The 21,545-nt window shown below is 37.3% G+C and overlaps 1 protein-coding gene across 19 annotated transcripts in view; it reads left to right on the top strand.

Annotated features, from left to right (window-relative positions):
• cacna1g (calcium channel, voltage-dependent, T type, alpha 1G subunit) overlaps positions 1–21,140 on the top strand; it is a 255,234-nt gene extending 234,094 nt beyond the window's left edge. For 10 of the 19 annotated variants that reach the window (XM_077503953.1, XM_077503942.1, XM_077503952.1 and 7 more), the window contains 7 exons: positions 766–887; positions 1,134–1,550; positions 4,258–4,410; positions 7,596–7,718; positions 10,716–10,923; positions 13,705–13,874; positions 18,600–21,140. In XM_077503953.1, coding sequence (XP_077360079.1) covers positions 766–887; positions 1,134–1,550; positions 4,258–4,410; positions 7,596–7,718; positions 10,716–10,923; positions 13,705–13,874; positions 18,600–19,463 — 2,057 coding nt within the window. In that variant the 3' untranslated portion in view covers positions 19,464–21,140. Of the gene's footprint in view, positions 1–765; positions 888–1,133; positions 1,551–4,257; positions 4,411–7,595; positions 7,719–10,715; positions 10,924–13,704; positions 13,875–13,967; positions 13,984–15,794; positions 15,865–18,599 lie in introns of all 19 variants that reach the window. The other 9 variants (XM_077503948.1, XM_077503947.1, XM_077503950.1 and 6 more) reach the window with 8 other exon arrangements.
• Positions 21,141–21,545: the final 405 nt, after the last annotated feature.

The following is a 21,545-nucleotide window of genomic DNA, read 5'->3' as shown; positions in this document are numbered from 1 at the left end:
GTCAGAGAATAATAATAATTTAAAAAAAAGACAGAAAAGAAATTGTTCAAAACGTAACCTAGAATGTCCAAAAACAAAAGAAAAGCAGGAATTGACTGTAAAATATTTTTTGAATTGCCCAAAAAAGTCAGAAAATGTATTAATATTGAAAAAAAAAGGCAGAAAAGAAATCATAAAAAAAAAAAAAAGTCTAAAAACAAAATAAGAAATCCCGAAAATGTCCACAAAATTGCCAAAATGTCTGGACTATACAAACAGGGACTAATAAAGGGCCATAATCAGGCTTCCATCCAATTGTTTTGAATTTTTAAAGCAAATTTACTGAAAATGGCTAATCGGTCATGTGACTTATGACTGTTATCATCTCTTCTTCTTTTGCGAATATTGAGAGGGGACTCCGCCGCTGTAGGTGGCGGTATACACCATAGAGATGTGATCCCCACCATTAATTTAAAAGAAGAAGAAGAACAGGAAGCGACTGCGCCCTGCAATGACGTCATATGAGTTTGCTTTTGTAATTGATAAACGAGTGATTTTTTTGCTGTTTTCCATCTAAAATTGCATTAATATTCACTTCTTTAATTAATTTCAAAAAGATTTCTGTTTCGTCGTCCCCCCAAACATACCTTACTTTATCGTCTGCCATTGCTTTGTGACTACAAACGTACGTGTGACGTTAATATCCGGTCTTGTCACAGTCATAACATCATGTATCATTTGAACTATCTGCTTATCCTTCATTCCCGTCCTCTCTTCTCTTGCCAGTTTGTGATGAACTTCATCCATGTGAGGGCCTGGGACGCTATGCAACTTTTAAAAACTTTGGAATGGCATTTTTGCTGCTCTTCAGAGTTTCGACTGGGGACAACTGGAATGGCATCATGAAGGTGAAATAAACAAATTTGTAAATGGAGTGACAAAGGTGGCAGTTTTAGTGTGTTGGTAAATTGCCATAAGCAGAGGTGTCCCAAGTATTCATTTGCATTCAATTCTGGCTTCTTCCACTGCTGACTGTACATTACTTTTCTTGCCAATGAGTGCATCCACTGAGATTCTTTTCCCGCCTCCTTTGTATCTGCAAGTATATTCTTTTTAGGTGACCTCAAATCCCTTTTTCTATAAATTTGTTCCAGGACACTTTAAGGGACTGTGCCCACGAGACCAGTACCTGCTACAACACCGTCGTCTCTCCCATCTACTTCGTCTCCTTCGTCTTGACCGCTCAGTTCGTCCTGGTCAATGTCGTTATCGCTGTCCTGATGAAGCACCTGGAAGAGAGCAACAAAGAAGCCAAGGAAGAGGCGGAGCTGGAGGCGGAATTAGAGCTTGAGCTACACGGCGATGGGGGAGACATGGCAACGAGGTCGCCCCAGCTCAATCCTCTTACAATAGGCATGGACAGGTCCAGTTCTGGGGGTTCCCCGTGGAGGTCTACTGGAGGTGGGGACATGGCGCAGGAGAGGGGTGTGGACTCGCCCACTGTTGATATACCCAGAGACCCTGTAAACATCAGAGAAGAGCCTCCATCATGCCTGGAACCCCCTTCGGAGGTAAGGAATACAATTTATAGCGTCTCAGTTGGAATATTTTAGGAGCACATTTGCCCAGAATTGTGTGCATATGGAAAGCAAAACACATACAAGAAAAGCAGAACTTTGGTATTAAATCAGTCACCAAGTAAAGATAGTTCTGTGAGACGTCCCTCAATGGCAATTCACAACACTTCAATGATGACAGCAAGTCTCTGTAGCTCAGTGGGTAGACTATTGAAGCAGACCTGTGCCTAGTAAACAGGAGGCGAGGGTTTGAACCCCATCTTAGGTTGGTTGCATTTTCATTTATGATTCATCTACAATTGATCATTTGTAATTTTCTCACAATTTATCTTTCTTTGTCATTCGGTTAACACGTTATATTTATTGCATTCAATTTAATTTTCAGTGACACATTCACTTCTATTATTAGTAATTAATAGCTACTAGTAATACTACTACAACTATTACTATTACTACTACTACCACTACTAGTAGTAGTAATTACTAGTTACTAGTAATACTACTATTATTATTTCTACTACTACTAGTAGCATTAATTACTAGTTAAGTACTTTGTAATTTTTACATCATCCTTCAATTTACTTCATGAGCATTCAGTCTAGCATTCAGCTTTCAGCATTCCCACGCAATTTCTTAGAAATTGCACTTATTCTAGTTCCAAAAGCCATTTTATATTCAGATCATTTTTTTTACAGCAATGGGAGCACATTACACGTTCAGATAAAGTCTTTATCTGTTCATTTCTCACAAATATACTGTGAGGTTGTAGTCCCCTCTGCTGGGGACCACATTTTACGACCAATAAAATGACACCCACGACGCGACTCATTACAGTCGTTGAGAGTGTAGTGTAATCCATTCATGAATTCTCTTGCTCATGCTGTAAGGCACTGAGCTTGGGTTATGAAATAACTTTACTGAATAATGTCTATTCTTCACTGGGTGTGTTTTAACCGCTTTCAGTTCATCACTACTCCCGACAGGACCATATTTGATCAAATTCACCACACAGGTAGAACCTTTGGTTTGTACAAGATCCATTCTGGTTTACCTTCAGTGTACTGATCCAATTTCCCCCCAAAATTGTATTTGCCATTCACTTTCTTAGCCGAGCCTTTTAAATATTTTTGGGGTCTGACACACATTAACTAGAGGTTGAAAGGATTACAAAAAACTAAGACCAAAAGTGACTTATATAATTGCAGTTTAAGGATAAGACAGCTATGTGGATTATAGCGTAGTTCTGTGAGAAATACAGTACGATTGTTTGCTCCATAGTAAACAGTGTATTTGTGGTCGGCTATTAGCTTGTAAAGCAAAAGGCTAACCTCTCATGATCTGTGTTTTGTTTGGTTTGGTTTTAGTTAGGCTTTAGTTGTCACGTGTGCCCATTGTCATCGTGCTTGTCATCCCGGTCCCTTGTGTCATCCAATCAGCACCCTCTGCCACTCATGTCCAGGTGTTTCATTGTCTCGTTAGTTTGCTTCTATTTAGTTCCCTCCTAACCTTGCACTCTTTGTTGGGTCATTTGTTTGTTAGTCTCTCTAATCTCTGTCAGTTGTCCTGTCTTTTGCCAGAGTTAGCCAAATGTGTTTTGTTTGTTACTTTGTATCTGCTTTTGGTCTTTTGTTTGTTTGCCTTATGCTTTTTCTTTTGGAAATGAATTCCTGTTTGTTGTCCCCCAGGCACATGACATAACCTACTGCAGTTACTTAGCCAGCTCAGCTACTAAGACTAGCTAGCTAGCTTTTTGTTTCTGAATGAACTTACATTTACAATTGTAAAAAGACTACTGTGGAACCTCCTGCCTTTTTTTTTAAATCTGAAATTGTATATTTTCCCCCCAAATGGATAATATTTCTCATGTGTTTGACATTTTTGGCAAACTCAATAATTAGTAACTCTAGCGTTTGGTTTAGCGCAATGTAAATAAATGAGTGTCACATATTCACATTTAATTCTGTAACATGAACTACTGTAAAACACCAAACAATAAAATAGAGCACTATATTTTTAGATGACAAGTGAAAAGTGGCGAGTTATTTGTCAATTAAATGCAAATGTTTGTTTGAAAAACACTAAGCCATAAAAATGAGGACCCCTTGTATGTATACCCAAAGTAGGTCATATTATATACTGTTCCATTTTGAAATGCAGCTCAGATGAACATGTACACTTTTTCTAGTACAGTTTTCACTATGGTACTGTCCAATAGGTTTTACTGTACAGTTTGTGTGTGGCTGTTGCTGGTCCCTGCGGAGGACGTGCCAGTCAAAGGCAGGTCATAGTGCCATGGGAAAGCTGGACCGCATGGCCTTGTTGTACTCCTCAACAGCTATTTCCAGACAACTTTGGGGGATAGGAAATAGACATCTTGCGATCTGTGTGTTTCCCCTTTAAGATGCTGTCTCTCTGCTGATGGCTCTATCTTTCACTCTGGTTTCTTGGGATTATCCTACTGTGATCTTGTAGTGCCTTCTTGTGGCTGGCGCAGTAGTTGCTGCAAAGAATCTATATGCATGACATGAACGGTTTTCTGTCATTTTATCTGTTTCTGTCTGATTAACTGTCGTTTTCTTTCTTTGTTTGTATTCCTTCTTGCTCCTGGCATTTGTTTGTCATTTTGTCCCATCTGCACCCTCTGCTGTCCCTACGTTTCTTTCTCTCGCTGCCTCACTCTCTTTCCTCTGCTTTATCCAAGTTTGTCCAGAAAAGAGCACAGTTTGACTCAGTCTCCCTGGTCATCCAGGGTTCAATGGAAGGGGAGCTGAGTTTGATGGACAACTTGTCTGGGTCTGTGTGCCACTACTATGCACTTGCCCCCAAAGCCAGCAAGTGCAACACCGACAAAAAGGTCAATAAATAACAAACAAGAAATTCAAATGTCACTCATGTTGTGCATAAACAAGAATTGCCGTTTTCCCTCAGGGCTGTGAATGTATGGAAATATTCTTTAAGTGCCCTTTTTTTTTTTTTAAACATTCTATCAAAGTCATCAACAGACGCATCCAAACTTTGGATGGTTCCATACAGACACAACATACCAGGATTACTCAAAATCCAGGTGGCTTTTTCCTTTAAACAGTGTAGTCTTGGATAGAGTATGACTTGCTTCGTGTTTTTTTTTTTTTTTTTTTTTTACTTGTATTGACACTTTGATAGAACTATTTACTTTATTGAGAACATGTGATATTATCTCACCCTTTTGGCAAATCTTAGTGTTTTATGACCATTTAGCTCACTAAATGTTTTAAAGATGGATGCTTTTTTGACTCTGCGGGATCTCCATTAAGCTGTAAAATATTTACGAAGGGGAAAAACAAGGACATATTGTCCGTAGATTTTTTTTTTTTTTTTGGGTAGAACAGCATGCCATGTTATGTTTGCCAAATATCATGCCATCCAAGAACCATTACCATTTTTTTTTTTGCTGGAATTCTTCCGCATTTAATAACTTTAGCCAGCCTACACTGTAGTTCAACACTGCATGGCATCTCAGCCATGATGTCATCATGCATCAGTGACCACTCAAGACTCATTCATGCTCAACATACTCATAGTTGCATCTTCTGTCTTTCCAATAAGTTGCAACTTAGACCGTATGTCTGTTTTTAGTATTTGTGTACCTTGCCCATGAAACCCACGTAAGACTTTTCTTCAATTATACATTGATCCATAATGGATGTTAATACCTCTAGTTCACATCTTTGATATTATGGGACCTATCGCAGTACTATAAGTAAGCTCCCACTTGAAAACATCTTCGTATATATTTGTTTGAGGTGATTTTTTGCCCTCACAATAGATGAAAAACAAAAAAACTCCTTCTAAAGGGTTCCGTCCTGTACCTACTTGTGACTGAAAGAATGTTTCATGTAAATCTGAGGCAAATCAAAACATGCAGAACCCTGCAGTGCTCCAAATTCCAATCTCCGTGATTAAATGTCAAGCTTAGTTTTTTTTTTTTTTTGTGTGTGGGGGGGGGGCCCCCGCCCCCAGTATTAAAAAAGTATCTGAACTCATTATACGACAGAGTTGTATTTGGCATATGTGTTAGCATTTACATTACTATAAGAAACTGGCTAATATATATATATATATATATATATATATATATATATATATATATATATATATATATATATGTATATATATATATATATATATATACACACACACACATAAACAAATAACAAAGAAAGTCAAAAGTAAAATAAAAGAAACATACAATAAATGTCAATTTATATGTTCAAGGGAGTAGGAAGAAGTTGAAAACTTATCCAGTCCTACCCCTTATTCTTCGTATCCTATCACTTATTTCATATTTGATACAATAGATTACATTTTAATAAAAGAAAATATATAATCCTACTCATATAGCATATGTAAATAAAATTAATAGAAATACACAATAATAATACATCAACATACTCATGTATACAATTCTCATTACACTCATATTGATACATCAAAGAAAAGTAAATAAATAAATCATTTCTACAATTTTCCTAACTCATATCTGAAGTGGAAGCCTTTCACTGATTTGTACAATTAATATACATTTTGACAAGGTCAGCATCAAATTGAAACCTTAACTCTTTGACCGCCAAAAACGTTTAATAACGATCATTAAAATCACAACGTATGCCGCCATAAACGTTAAATGACGTCAATTAAGTTTTTATTTTAATTTTTGTCTCAGTGCAACGTCTTAAGTGCAGTGCTGCCTGGTCAATGGGTTGTGGAATCAAAAACACCCACTAACTATGGCCAGCAGATGGAAGCATTGCATCTCTTTTCGTGAATGATCAAAGCCTTTATTTTATCAAAGTTTTTTTGATAACGTGTGGCAGTAAAAGAGTTAAACCTTTAAAACGTTTATCAAATGTATTGGCAATGTTAGGTTACATTTTGACTTTCTGAAAGTATGAATAATACTCTTTTTTTTTTTCCTTCCTTTTTTTAAACACATCTCAAATTTACATATTATACACTCTAAAAAAATAAAGAAAGTCGGGTCAAATTGACCAATAAAGTGGATTGGTCCATTTTTGATCCATAATTTGATTATTTTTTTATCCAACTGTTTTTAGACTGTACAGTGAGCCTAATAAAAAAAAAAAAAATACAAAAAATACAAAAAATTCCACATTGTTTAGTTGTTTACCAGCACCTAAAAATAGAATCATTGATTTATAGCATTTCATACAAAACATGACTCAATGCTTCACAAACTTTAACTAAAAGTACATGTAAAAACAGTTACAGACATTTAAAGAGATTTAAAAGCAAAGAAACAAAAAAATGGCTTTCTAAAATTATTTAAAAAACTATAAACTAGTACAAGAACAAGATTTTCAGAAAGGTGATTTTAAGAATACTTCAAAGGATGTTAATCATAGGTATGGGAAAAGTATTATACACAGATGTTTTTCCCAAGATGTTGCAGTTAACACTCAGTTATAACTTTAATGACAAATTCAGAATGTTATTCTGATTCTTCAGATGCAACATATACAATTATGTCACTCTATCTTTTTTTTAAATTTATTTATTTTTAAGTTAACTACTGTTAATAATAAAATAACTAAAAAAAATGGAAACATTCTAATAACTTTGATAAGTGATGACTGAAATACGGTGATTTAAAAGTCTGTACCTTTTAGTGTAGTCTTTTCACATTGTTCTTCCCTTGAGTCTGAATGTTCATTTAGAATTGCCGTAAAAATCCACAAAAAAGTAAATCACACATGCAGAGTCCTTTGATGCACACTAAACTTTGTGAGGTATACATCCAACTCTGACTTAGAGGCATATTTTGGTCTCCGTTTTTTTTTTTTCTCCCCATTATCACATCTTGTCAATGCAATGCCCAAGCATGCTAATAATGTTGTCCATGAATCCATTCGTCATACTTTGTGTCTATTATTTATGTTGTTAAAATGTATATTTGCTCTTTGTCATCTTCATATTTGTGTTTTCACAGCGCACAGTGTATTTGCTTTGTCTGCTCACCCACCACTGTCTCTTCCTGTTTAGATTCCTCTAGCTGAGATGGAAGCTCTGTCTCTGGCCTCTGAGCAATCCTGGTCCCTAGCTCTGACAGAGGAGTTGGTCGCTGACGATTTTAATCCCCTCTCTCTAAGCAGCCTGGAATGCAATGTACTGACAGTTACTTTTTTTTCCTTTCATACCTGCTCCTCTTCCTCCTGTTTGCAGTATCTTGTAGTAGTGTTTACTTCCCAGAGTCTTCCAAAGCCACTTGCCCACTTGACCACCCTACCAGGCTCACATATAACTGTTAAACGTTTAAGTTTAAAGCAGATGTCTCGGCGCACCTAAAACTCCACTTCAGTAGTTGAAATCACGGTGACGGCAAAGGTTTTTACAGGCCAATCAAACAAAATGTGTACCCTTGAGGTTTTTATAGTATAATATGCCTTGCGATACTCATTTCCCCACATTTGGAAAGTAATTTCTAATTCATTCTGATATCAAATTTTACTACCACCATCGCTGTTTTCCCAGGGGCAGCAGATACAATGAAAACAGCAGAGGCCCCAGAATGGAGCCCTGTGGGACACCGTACGTTCAATTATACATGGGAATTCATATGCACATAAACAAACCCAGGTTAAGAACCACTGTGTTAAATACTTTTAACAATTACCTTAAAATGCGTATGAAACAGATGTGTCGTGATTTATAATGTCAATCCTCCTAAACTGTAGCTTCATCACCGTCATCAGAAAGCAAATGTGGGGTAAAAAAATAATTACCTAACCAAAACATTTGGAAGCAGTTAGTGACCTCAGACTACCTTGACGAGTGATCACACCAATGGTGATGTCACATAACAGAGCTGGAGTCTCAAGTTTCCTCATTTTTGCGCAATAATTTGTGCTCGTAGCAGCAAGACCTTTTTTTTTTTTTTTTTTTTTTTTTTTAATAATTTGGGTATTGAGCTTTTTTTTTTTTTTTTCATTATTTTATTTCCAGCAAAAGTACAGCAAATGAAGCAAGGTTGCCATGTTAATTCCATTTTGCATTATTATAAGTCAGTAGAACATGAAAAAAAATATTTACTAGCTATTATATATAATTCATATCATTCTAGAGAAAGACTGTGTAAATGCTGAGCTCAGTGGTATATTTGGACTGAATTATTTAAGTTTGAACTTGCTTTCAACTGAAAATGACATCACAGTGCCTAAGTGGCAAAATGGCAACACACTGAGGGGTATATTCACTAAGAATGCGCTGCGTCCGGTAATAACGCGAAATATTGCACCACAACTGCACCCGCAGTCTGCGCCCAGTTACCACCTGTTCACTAAGGATATTGCTCTAATCATATACCGGCGCAAACACGCCCACAAAACTGACAGCTTGGAGCAAATTTGCACCTGAATTACCACACATGGCAATGGATTTGCGCCAAGAACATGGTTGTTATAGTAACAGTTGCGAGAAAGATGACATCATCAGAAAGCGAGGTTGGACCGAGGGTAAGCACCATTAAGCTGGACAGAGCAGAGAAGACGACAACGATGTCATTCGTTCATAAAGTACAAATTATTGGCGCAATTATTTAAAAAAATATATATTTTCAGAGGTTGGCGTGGGTGTACAGTATGCATCTGGCACGTAAGAATGATCGTAAAATGCATTCCCGCCATTGACGATCAGCCCGGGTTACGTTATATGTCCTAAACCAACAGAAAAATCTCTCTCTCTCTGTCCCTCACTCCTCTCTGCGTGATCAGCCAGAGAGCGACGTGCACCATGCCATGCACTGCTGTCACGATCCCGGGATCGAGGTTGCGGCAGGTTTATACATGCAAGTTATTTGCGTCATGCAAACTCAGTGTGGCTATTTGGGCTGGCGTTAGTGAAGTAGACGCTGTATGAGACTCATTTGCATTGGGGTGGGCATATTTTGCATCAAATGTATGCAAATTACCTAATTTACATACGCACAAATATCACTGGCGCACCGGGGCGCAATCTGGTTGGCAGCGTTCTTAGTGACGGATTTCCCCATCTGCGCGTGTTTAGTGAATTAGGCGCTCCATTTTTGCCGGTTAGCGCCGGTTAGGTGACGCAAAATTTAGGGAATAGGTCCCTGAGATGGAGAAAAACGAGTGTGTTTTTGTTTTGTTTTGTTTTTTGCTAAATTCATAAAATTTTGACGACTTATCCTTTAAAAATTAATGACCATTTCTATATCAACATTTTCCCTCATTATGACTTTATTTTTGTATGAGTACACATTTTACCATGTTACAGATTTTCATCTATACCTGACAAATTTTCGTGACCTACTAGAAATTCCTACATTCATGTGATATACTGTTCGTGAAGGAGATTCCCACCACAAATTTGAAAATAAATTGACTGTAAATTGGGGAGTAGGGTCTAATGGGTCGGTCATGATGTCATCTCTTCCCGAGAGGGGTTACTTTAACCTTGGTCCAAACTGCATCTCAGTGAAACATTTGAGTCAATTTGTGTAAGACTCCGCCAGCACATGACATAAAATCACTGTTAATTGGATTGTGCTGGGACAAGAAAACGGGAAAATAAGGAATTGGTGCGATAGGAACGTAAAGGGCTATAAGTGATGTTGGAAGACTTCCTATTTCTCTTTCTCATTCCATCTTTCCAGCCTGATGTGTTCTAGTGCAGTAGAATAGTGCACCTAGCAGTTGACAGCTTTTCCCTTCTCTCTTGAATCTCTACATTGTTCTGCCTTTCTCCACCGTGCTTTCATGTGAGTCCACGTTTTCAGTCACGGTCCTCTCCCGTCAATGGTTCTGCTTGTGTTTGGTCTATCCTCTGTCTACTGGTCTTGTAGTGGGCACCGGTGGGCCAGGCTGCAAGACACTGCCCCAGCTGACAGCAGGCTAATAACAGTTAAAGGAGCGAGGGGATTCATTTATTTATTTATTTAGCTTGCACTTCAAAGAAATTGCTTTTAAAATTCAGTTTTATAAGATGGTGTGATCTGCGGCAGCTCTGTTCCAGCCAACTCCCAACATCTGTTTTCTGTGTATGCTGAAGCCCGCTGCCTCTTTGTTTCTCGTAATGTACAAGTAGAATGTTAGGCTTCAGCCACCCAGCTTTTAAATGAAAGTTGACTTGTGTCTCATTCAACAGGTCGAGCAGCTGGACCCTGGGGAAGCGCTGGAGGACAAGCTGCTGAGTGTCAGGAAGCCTGCGGTAGGACGCACACACTCCCTACCCAACGACAGCTACATGTTCGTCCCCCGGCAGGCCTTCGGCAAGCCCGCCGCGACCTCAGCGCAGCCTCCACCACATTCACCTCGGCCCCAGCACATACTGGGCTCTCATTGGGCCCATTCGGGTAACGTCAGATGCGGAATTTTTCTCCCTCAGAATAAAGATGCAATGAAATGAATGTGGCCTATTGTACTACCAGATGGGAAAAATACTTAAAAAATACTCTGCCTTGACTTTTTTTGGGGTCAGGTTTGCTTTCTATTTATTGTTTGCCCCTGTTAGGTAGGATTCTCAGGAACAGCAATAATGTTCCCGGGTCAATTTGACCCGGGCTATATTTAATGATGAAAAATGTTCCCAGTAAATATTATTAACCACTTGCATTGCAAATTCAAATGAACCATTTTAGCAAATGTCATCATTAAATACTGTTATTGTAGTTCTACTTTGAAATGGGTCAGTTTGACCCGGGCTTTGGTTAATGGTCGAGAACAGGGGTCCAAACTATGGCCCAGGGGCCATTTGCGGCCAGCCATACATTTTTTGGCTAAATACTAAAATACTAAAAATAATTTTTCAATGCTGTTTAAAAAAAAATGAGTGTGGATTAAACATTTCTAGCTAGGCAAAGACACAAATTTGCAGCTAATAATTCAGTTCCAGAAATAAAAATAGTTTCATCCACTTGTTTCTTAGTGTCAACATCCAATTTGTGAAAACATCACATTAATTAATGGTTAATTATTAATGAAAAAAATGTGAAAACATCACATTAATGGTTGTTAAGTGTGGTCAGTTAACGACTGATTGTTCTTGTGGTTCAGAATGTCAAGTTGGGATCAGCTGCTGCACAGTGGAGAGGCAAATCTATTATAGTGGCACACAAGGGTCACTATTTCCTTGTAACTGTTAGCAGTTTTCAATAAGTAACTGTACATTATATCAACAATTTATAATTGCTTCATTGATTTTTACCATGTTTAACTCATTCACTGCCATTGACGGAAAAAGACGTCAAATGATGCATTTTTTGCTGGTCTGGCAATGAATGTGTTAATAAATAACTAAAAAAAAAAAAAAAAAAAATCAAAGTGGCCCCTGCAACTTTCTATTTTTCTGTATGTGGCCCTCAGAGGAAAAAGTTTGGACACCCCTGTTCTAGAAGTACCCTGATAATGAATGGGTTCTTTGCACAAATTCACTACTTCCTGAACTCAATACCACTCCTTCATTTCCTGTCTTTCATGAGTGGACAAGCTGATTAATCCAGGTGTGCCTGACCTCAGTAACCACGACGACAATGGCCAGACACATCTCGATTAATCAGTTTTCCACTCATGAAAGACAGCAAACCAAGCAGTGGTGTTAAGTTCAGGAAGTAGTCAAGCGGTGCATTAATTAATACAGTACATTAATTAGTAAATTAGTACATTAATTTATGTATTTTTTTCCATTATTATATATTTTTCAGTACAAATATGTCAGAAATAAACAATTTTAGCTCTGTTGATAAAGTTCCACTGTGAAAAACTACTCATTTTCAGTTTTCAAAGTTAAAATGGTTTCGTTTGACCTAGGCTACATTGAATGTTCCAAAAGCATTCTGGTAAACATTTCACTGAAAATATAAAAGTGAGCAATTTTCATTGTCTGTCAAGATGTTTCATAGAAAAAAAAAAACTAAGCAGGTCATTTTTATAATATGGGTCATTTTGACCTGCAATCTTTAACATTCCAAAACCAACACATTAAACATTGTTATAGCTTATTATTAACTGTTTATGTCAAAATTAACCACTTCTTATAGTCTGTTGATATAAATGTGTAAACTCAATGCCCCTTACAAATGTCCCAAAAGTTTTTTTTTTCTTTTTTTCTTTTTAATTGTCTGTTGGTGCCAAGTTTGATAGCACAAAGCTAACATTTGTTCTTAAACTTGAACATAACAGGAGGGTTAGTTTTTCAAATGGCGAAGCTGTGATCAAGGATTTATTTTCCGATTGCAAGCTTTTTTTTATATAAGTGGTGAAGGTGAAAAACAATTGTTGTTAATATTGCATGTATCTTAATTTATCACTATACTAATGCTGAAATATTTTTGAAAAACTAGAAGCATATGCTAGTGGTGTTCATTTGTAATCTTAGTTTGGTTATGTGACGTTTGCAAGCTGAGCCGTGATTAGTCGTTACCTGAGTTCTGAGCAACTGTGATGTCGTTTTCAGTCGACAGCAAATTGCAAAATGCACTTCCCCATCATATGGATTAAAATTCTTAATTCGTGTTCCACAATAGAAATATTACGGTAATCAGAATGTCGTTTGTTTCGACTAGTGGGGCTGCAGAATACCAGACTAAGTGCAATTTCTGGAGAAATTGCGTGGGAATGCTGAAAGTTGAATGCTAATAGGTGAATGCTAAGATTTGAATGCATGTGGAATGCTTGTGAGGAAAATTGAGAGATAAATTATGAAATTTTGACCTCCTGGTTACTGGACAATGCACTTTACCTGGTTAATGATGATAAGTTATATGTATGAAAGTGGGCGTGGAAATTGATGCTTAGAAAAAGTTCACTGTCTGTCCCATTGAAAATGAATGGGTAAAAGTTGATATTTAACAGTAAATTGTGCGAATACTGTAAGTCATGTGGAATCAGACGATATATATATACCCCGGGAGGCGTGAATTTTTTCAGCAAGTTGAAATTTAAATGGTGTAAATTGGAAGTATTGTGTGGGAGTTGTTACAGTGTGGAGAATTAAAAATCACAATAATATATGTGGGATTATTGCAATGAAAATTTTGACTTCCCCTTTAACCTTGACAGAGTTCCACTCTCTACTGACTTTCTTTCTCTGTTGTTATTTTTATGCATCAAGTAACTTCCTGTCTTTTGGTTTTTAGGCTCGAGTGGTTCAGTGCGTTCACAACCTGAAGAATTTTCCCAACGACTGACCATTCCCACTGACCTCTTCAGACCCATCTGCCCCCACAGCCACTCAGACTCTGAAAGTATACCGCGACTCCCCCCTCCCAGATGCACACATGCGGTGAGCCGCAAGCTCCGCAGACAGGTGACCCAACTGCACTGTCCCACACCTCTTTAACACCTCAGGCATGATTTGAACTTTTCATTTTACTTTACTCTTACCCCTACTGGATTGAAGCGATAGAGTAAGTAAGGTATGTTAAACCACAATGCCCAAAATATCGGAAGTACCTTGCAGTACAAAATTGCAGACACTTTTTTTTGACTGCAATTTTATCCCAATCTACGTCATGAAAAATAAGCACAACCCATTTTATCAATTGTGAATTATAACAAAAACTAGTGATGAGAAAATGAAGCTTCGTGAAGCTTCGCGAAGCACTTACATTATTTTTTTACTCCTCTAGATGGTGCTCTTGGTTCACAAAGAGCTCTAGATAACAGAGAGTTTGGTCAACTCGGTTTCAGAGCTACTACGCTGTGATTGGTCAACTGCTGGTCACATGACATATGGACGCCATATTGCAGCTGCTGGGATTTCGTAGTGTTTTGCAATAGGTGTTTCCACTTTCATGTTCCAATCATGCCTTGTTGCCAAGCATGGCGTTGCTCACAACCACCAGGCAGCGCTATGGAGACTCGCAGAGGAGGAAATTGTGGGAAGTGAAAGTCAAATGAGAGGACTGCAAAGACACTGTGCAAAGTAAAGTAACACGATTTGCAGTTGGTGGGACTAAACAATGCAGAGTTATCATTGAAAATAAAAATATAATTGATTTTAATTATACTTAAAATAAAATTATTATTGATTTTAACTCTTGATAAAACATATGGAAATGAGTTTTTGTGGAATTTCTGTTGTAAATGAAAGTTAATAAATATAAGTAAATAAAAGTTCTAAATATTGTACATGCACAATTGAAAGCCATTGATAAAAATAAAAAAGGAAATATGATCATTTGGTTGTCAATTACACTGAAATCATGATTAAATGTAAATTTAAGACCATATATGAAAAAGAAATACAGAGGAACCTGTGATAATACATTCATAGGTACCATGAAAATTTGGCTTTATTATCAAGTATCTTGCTTGTTATATCAGGAGCCGAAGACAGGAGATAAATCAGATCTCTTATTTGAAAATGTTATGTGTTATGTATGAACACATTGATACATTTCTAGCATTCAAAACGTTGAAAATCAAAATCCATATAGAGTATATATATATATATATATATATATATATATATATATATATATATATATATATATATATATATATATATATATATATATATATATACCATGTACTAGTAATAGGCTGTATCGTCCATGCAGTGTACTGTATCCCTTATATTATCGGCTTGTCTAATACATCAAAGGTTAAAAGATAAAACAAGGGGAAAATATAAAAGAAACTGCACACCTAGCTTGTGAAAAAAAAGATATTTTGCATGCAAAACGATAGGCATGCTCATGCGCTACACGCTTAAGCGCACGCACCGCCCTGTCGCCGAGGGCAACAACATGGCGTCCATGTTTTCAGTTGGCCAGACGGCTCTGAAATATAAAGCCAGTGCAATGGAAATTGATGACATTTCAACTGCATCTTTTGTGTGTGCCATCTAGAGGAGTAAAAAAAAGTGCTTATGAAGCTTCATTTGTCACTAGTTTAAAGATAAATGCTGGTGCAATGGAAAATAATTTAAGTCTCTACTGTATCTTTAAACCAAGAGTGCCATTTAGAGGAGTTGTAAAATATCACAACTGCTTCATAAAACCTCATTATTTGACCATCACTACTTTTTATTATGTCTCAACATATGTGAGGTTGGACAAAAGAGAAGCTACGTTAAAATGCATTTATAAATATGTAGCTTTCCTTTTGTTTTCACATTCTAAACAGTGTCAATTCCCTCCTTCCCTTCTTCCTCCCATCCTCCCCCACGGATTCGCTACCGCATTTTTATTTCCATACTGTATCTGTGACTACTTGACCCCAGCTCAGTTGGGCCCAAAAACCGCCTGACCCCGAGCTCCTGCTCAAGCACAGATACTCCTGTTTCTGAAACAGTGAGGGGAAAAGTGAACTTTAGCCACCATTTGGCCTTTCAGAAACACTGGACTCCATGTTCATACCGGGACAGATTTACGAATCTGCTGGCTTCATTCCATTTGTCATTTCTTCAACTGTTTGTCTACCTCGAGCCATCTAGCTAGCACATCTAAAATTGTGGCCAAGCATTCTGTATATGACCAGAAGATTCTTACTTAAAGGTATATTCATGACTAAAATACAAGAACTCAGGGGGTTTCAAAACAAAAGCAAGTGATGTCCAAATGCAATTGGCCATGAGTCATTGTGATGGAGCACAATATATATATATTTTTTAGCGACTAGACTAGTAACTGTTAACATAAAATTACCTGATCTGTTTTATAGCATTGTTTTAGAATGTACTCTTATCATTCTTTACTCTGGTTATATTACTGAGGCTGGGCTGGCTATGCTATCTTTGGCCACTAGGTGTCTCTCTAGTCACACCATTAAGACTCATGCAGGGAACGGCATGACTATCTCTAAAACTCATTCAAGTCCTACTTCCTCATCTCCACAGGCAATTTAAACTGACACCACAATAAAGTGAAACGTTATTAACCAATCTGTGGTCAATTGAGGATTAGAGTCTGTCACGACTTGAAGACTTTTGAGTATTAGAAGATATTGTTGTCACTAACACTTTTGCTGCTGTAATTACATGTGTTCGCCTTCTGACCTCACACACAAAAAATGCACAAAGCAGATCGTATTTCACAGTAACTCTGAACTCTTTTGACAGTTGTTTTGTGTGAAGGTCAAAGGTTAAACTGGCAAGTGGTCTGGTTCAGAGCTCACTGGGTCTAGCTGGCAAGAGTTTCACTGTTTGAAACACCGCTCACACGCTCACCTTGGGAAAATCTCATAAACAATATTTGTTCATTGGCAAGAGAGTCAGGTGTCAAATTATTATTCCACGTTTCAAATTTCGGATCAGGCTGTGAAGATTGCGCGCTTGTGTGGCTTTCACCCGCATTCTCAAAACATTCATTTTAGCTCAAGTGAAGAGTCTCAATCCTGTGATTGGCTGGCAACCAGTTCAGTGTCAGAATGTACCCCGCTTACTGTCCGAAGACCGCTGGGATAGGCTCCAGCACCCCCGCGGCCCTTATGAGGAATAAGTGGTCCAGAAAATCTATGGATGAATGAAGAGTCTAAAAAATCAGGCGTCTGCATCCTGCGGTTCCGGAGCCACATGTGGCTCTTTAGTCCCTCTTTTGTGGCTCCCTGTGGATTTCTAAAAAAAAAAAAAAAAAAAGTAGTAGAAATTGGTATATAGATTTTTTTAAATATTTATGATTTATTTATTTATGTATTTTTATTGCTTTTTTTAACATTTTTTTATATATTACATTATATATATTATTTTATATTATTTATATTCATTATCATATTGTTATTTTATTATTTATTTTATTTTTTAAAATATGTTTAGATAAAATACTATTTGAATGACTTAACTATTTAGATTTTTAAAAATGAATAATTAAATCTTCCCAAAATGTCAGAATCCAAATTTGTAAGTTGTCAGGAAACGAGACAAACGGTAGATGAAAAATGTAGAAAAATACCTAAAAATGACCATAAAATGTCCAAAAAGAACCAGAAAAAAGCAGAAATTTACCAAATTATTTACACAAAATTACAAAAAAAAAAGTCAGAGAATTTATTTTGTAAGTTGTCAGAAAAAGAGACTAAAAAGTAGATTACCATATGATGTACATTGTAAAAAGGCAGAAACGAAAACATTAATAACCACCAATAAATGTCTTTGGAATTTGCCCAAAAAAAAAAAAAGTCAGATAAGAAAAACAATTACCATATGATATACACAAAATTGCCCCCCAAAAAAGTCAGATAATGTATTTTGTAAGTTGTCAGAAAAAGAGATGATAAAAATTGTCAAAAATTTCAGAATGATTTTTAAAAAGGCAGAAATGAAAACATGAATAATTATCATAAAATGTCTTTGGAATTGCCAAAAAAAAAAAGATGGAAAAGAAAAACAATCAAAAAAAATTACGGTAACTATAACATGTCCAAAAACAAAAGAAGAAATCCCGAAAATTATTATATAAAGTACACAAAATTGTCAAAAAAAAAAGTCCAAAAATTTATATTACAAAGTCAGAAAAGAAAATGTTCAAAACATTAACTATAAAAGACCCCAAAACAAAAGAAAAAATCCTGGAAATGACCATAAAATATCCACAAAATTGCCAAACATGTCCAAAAAAGGAAGACGAGATGCAAAAAATGACCATCCTTCCTGTTTTGTTCATTACAATGTTCAAAGGTTTTTCAGCCCTAGACTTTTTTTATTATAGTTATTTATTTGACCTAAAATGGCTCTAAATTGTCAATAGGTGTGATTGTGTTAATGTGTTTTATTTTATTTTTTTTGATTGTTTGTTTTACTGTGTGAAAAGAAACCGAAATTTTTGTTGTCGCTTTGTGAATATTAAAGGATGAAGCGAATCCAGTTTCTGCAGTGCCTAATCACAGGATATCTTGACCAGCTTGTGAACTTTGACCCAAACTACGACTTCTCATCCTCATCGGCTCACACTAACCTCATTTTTAATCCCATACCGTGTGGCCTTCCACCAAATTCTCCCCTCATTACACATTTATGTCCGACCTCCTCCCCCATCCCACCCTAAATATTTCATCCTCCCTCCCCCTTTCTCCCCCGTTCCTCGTCTTGCAGGTCGCAGTGTCTACCGAGTCTCAGGAGGTGCTGTGTTCAGAAGGAGGGGAAAGCAAGGAAGGACTTGCCAATGTGGCTTCTCTTGGCCTCCCTCCATCCTCCTCTGCCTCCTCTTCCACCTCCTTCCCCTTCTCCCAGCAGCAGCCTGCTCTCCACCTGGTCCCCGCCACGCCCGGCGCCTCCCCGAAACCCGCGCGCACCCAGCACTGCCTCGACTCCCAACAAAATCAGGCCTCCATGGACCAGGAAGTGTCTCGTATTACGGCGGGAGCGTTGACAGGAAGTGATGACGTCACGACACGGGACGATGAACTCGGCGTTGGCGCTAAGGAGGCTTCCAAAAACAATGTGGACTGCCAAGAAAGCGGGAGTACTTGTTTGAGACCGTTGAAGAGGTTTCACAGTGTTGACGCGCAGGGTCGCAGCAATCTCCTTCCCCGCCCACGCCCCTCCTCCTGGCTGGACGACCCCCGTCGCCACTCGGTGGAGGTTTGCTCCCCGGTGGAGTCCGGCCCCCAGTACAGCGCCACGTCCGCTTCCTCGGGTTTCGTCTCGCAGGCTGATAGTCTGCAAATCAGCAGCCAGACCTCACCTCGACGCAAGAAGAAGATGAGCCCCCCCTGCATTTCCGTGGAACCCCCCGACGGATCGGAACCCCGGTCCGGCCTCTTCCCGGCTCTCGGGGGGTTTGGGTTTCCCCCTCCCATGCCCAATCGGGACACCTGCCTGAGGAGGAGAGCACCCTCCAGTGACTCCAAGGACTCTTTTGATCTTGGTGTTGGGGAGGGTTCAGGGCAGGACGGTGACTCTCCAAACCCCAAGCTACTGACGCTTCCCAGTTTCACCTTTGAGAACTCAAACTGAGCACTGATTGTTGAACCGCAAACACACAAAGAGAAAACTCAAACACTGATGCACTTTGTGTATCTTTGGTGGTGATAGATTTAGTAATAATGCTGTAGAGAGTAATAATGGTTAAACTATGAAAAAAAAAAAAAATGAAAAAAAAAAGATTGAAACATCTTTGGTTCCGCTGTAGTAGTGTATTGGTATTTGTATTTTTTAATGCCAACACTACAAGACGGGAGACCGAACAAGACTTCCCTTCCTCGGCTACACTCGCATGCCAGTGGCTGCAGCTGGATCCGATAACGTCTGGAGTGACATCATCAGGTGGATGACGCCACCTTCAGTTGCCGTTCGGACTTTTTGGTGTTCCACAGGGTCGACTTGGACCGCTCATCGGAGGTACAAAGCAATATGAACGTTTTAGAGGCACTATTTTCTTAAATTATTGGGCCATCGTGTTTGTACAGGGCGTTGATTCTTTTTTGTTCTTTGTTCTGTTATTTTTGTGTGATTTTTTTTTTTTTCTTCTTTTTCTCGGGCTTGGGTTCTAAATGGTTTGTCTTTGTCTAGCTTTCCACTCTAGGATATTTTTAGTTTTCTTAGTTTATTGAGGTTTAGTTTATTGAACGTTTTTCAAGTGTTAAAGACCATGTATTTGTAGAAATATATATATATATATTAGGGGTGTCAAAATTGAGTTCATATTGAGTTAATTTTAAACTTCCTTTTATGCTATTAATTTTAATAGTACAATAATAAAATTTAAATTTTATTAATGAGCGCCCCTTACTTGGAAAGCCTGTACTGTGGGAATTCCAGTCACAACACAGCAGACACGTCCACATCAAAATTTAGTAGTAATATATTTAATAATGTGCTGTTGTTTTTTGTTTTTTTGTGTCAAAATTAAAGGAAATATATTTGTTTAAAAATATCTTTTCGTGATTTTTTTTTTATTTGTCAAAATGTACTACTGGTATCGGCAGTTGGTATCGGTATCAGTGAGTACTGAGGGTCTGAGTATCTGTATTGGTATCGGTCTGAAAAAAAGTGGTATCGAACATCCCTAATAATAATACATATATTTGTGGGGACTGGGGTCAAGTTGCATTTTACAATTTTTAAAAATGTGCAGAATTTCATGAGTTACTTCATGTTGAAGGTTAGATAGCTCTTAATATGATAAGAAAAATGCACTGAGCTGTCACCAACTTCTTACAAACGAAAAATCAATATCACACTTGTTTTTTACAGTACAGTGCATTTTTTTTTATTTTAACTAAATTTTATGATTTATGAAATTACTGTATTAATGACTAAACGAAGCAGCCATATTTCTATTAGTTTAACTTTTTTTGTCCACTTTTATGTTAATAAGAGTATGAAAACTTAAAAACGTGTACATTACATTTGGAATAGATGTTTTCAATTAATCGTGAGTTAACTATTGAAGTCATGCGATGAATTACGATTACAAATTTTAATCGCCTGACACTGGTGATGGAGAAATGAGGCTTCATGAAGCACTCACTAAATTTTTCCCTCCTCTCGATGGCACGTGTGTGTTTAAAGATGGAAATTGAATCTCTTTCCATTGCACTAGCCTTTATATTTAAACCAAGAGCACCATCTAGAGGAGTAAAAACATATTGCAAGTGTTTCATGAAGCTTCATTTTCCCATCACTACCTGACACCCCTATATATATATATATATATATATATATATATATATATATATATATATATATATATATATATACAAGCTCTTTCATATGTATATATATATATATGTATATATATATATGTATATATATATATATATATATATATATATATATATATATATATATATATATATATATATATATGAAAGAGCTTGTATTTTTGAGCACACTCATTTACATGGTGATCGATTGTTAGATGAGGAAAGAAAACTGCTGGTGTATTTTCTATCAAGTTGTTACAAGGCTCAAAAAAGTATGTTTTAAGGCAAAACTTTTCTTTCATGTTTTTTGTTGTTTTTTTTTCACTTCATACTACAGCTCCAGCTTTAACATTGTTTGGACTCTATGCGAAAAAACAAAGGCGGGGAATAC

This window comes from Festucalex cinctus, chromosome 17 (genome assembly GCF_051991245.1).
Source record: "Festucalex cinctus isolate MCC-2025b chromosome 17, RoL_Fcin_1.0, whole genome shotgun sequence".
In the NCBI taxonomy this organism is placed as follows: Eukaryota; Metazoa; Chordata; class Actinopteri; order Syngnathiformes; family Syngnathidae; genus Festucalex; species Festucalex cinctus.
This window is presented reverse-complemented; position numbering and strand designations above follow the sequence as displayed.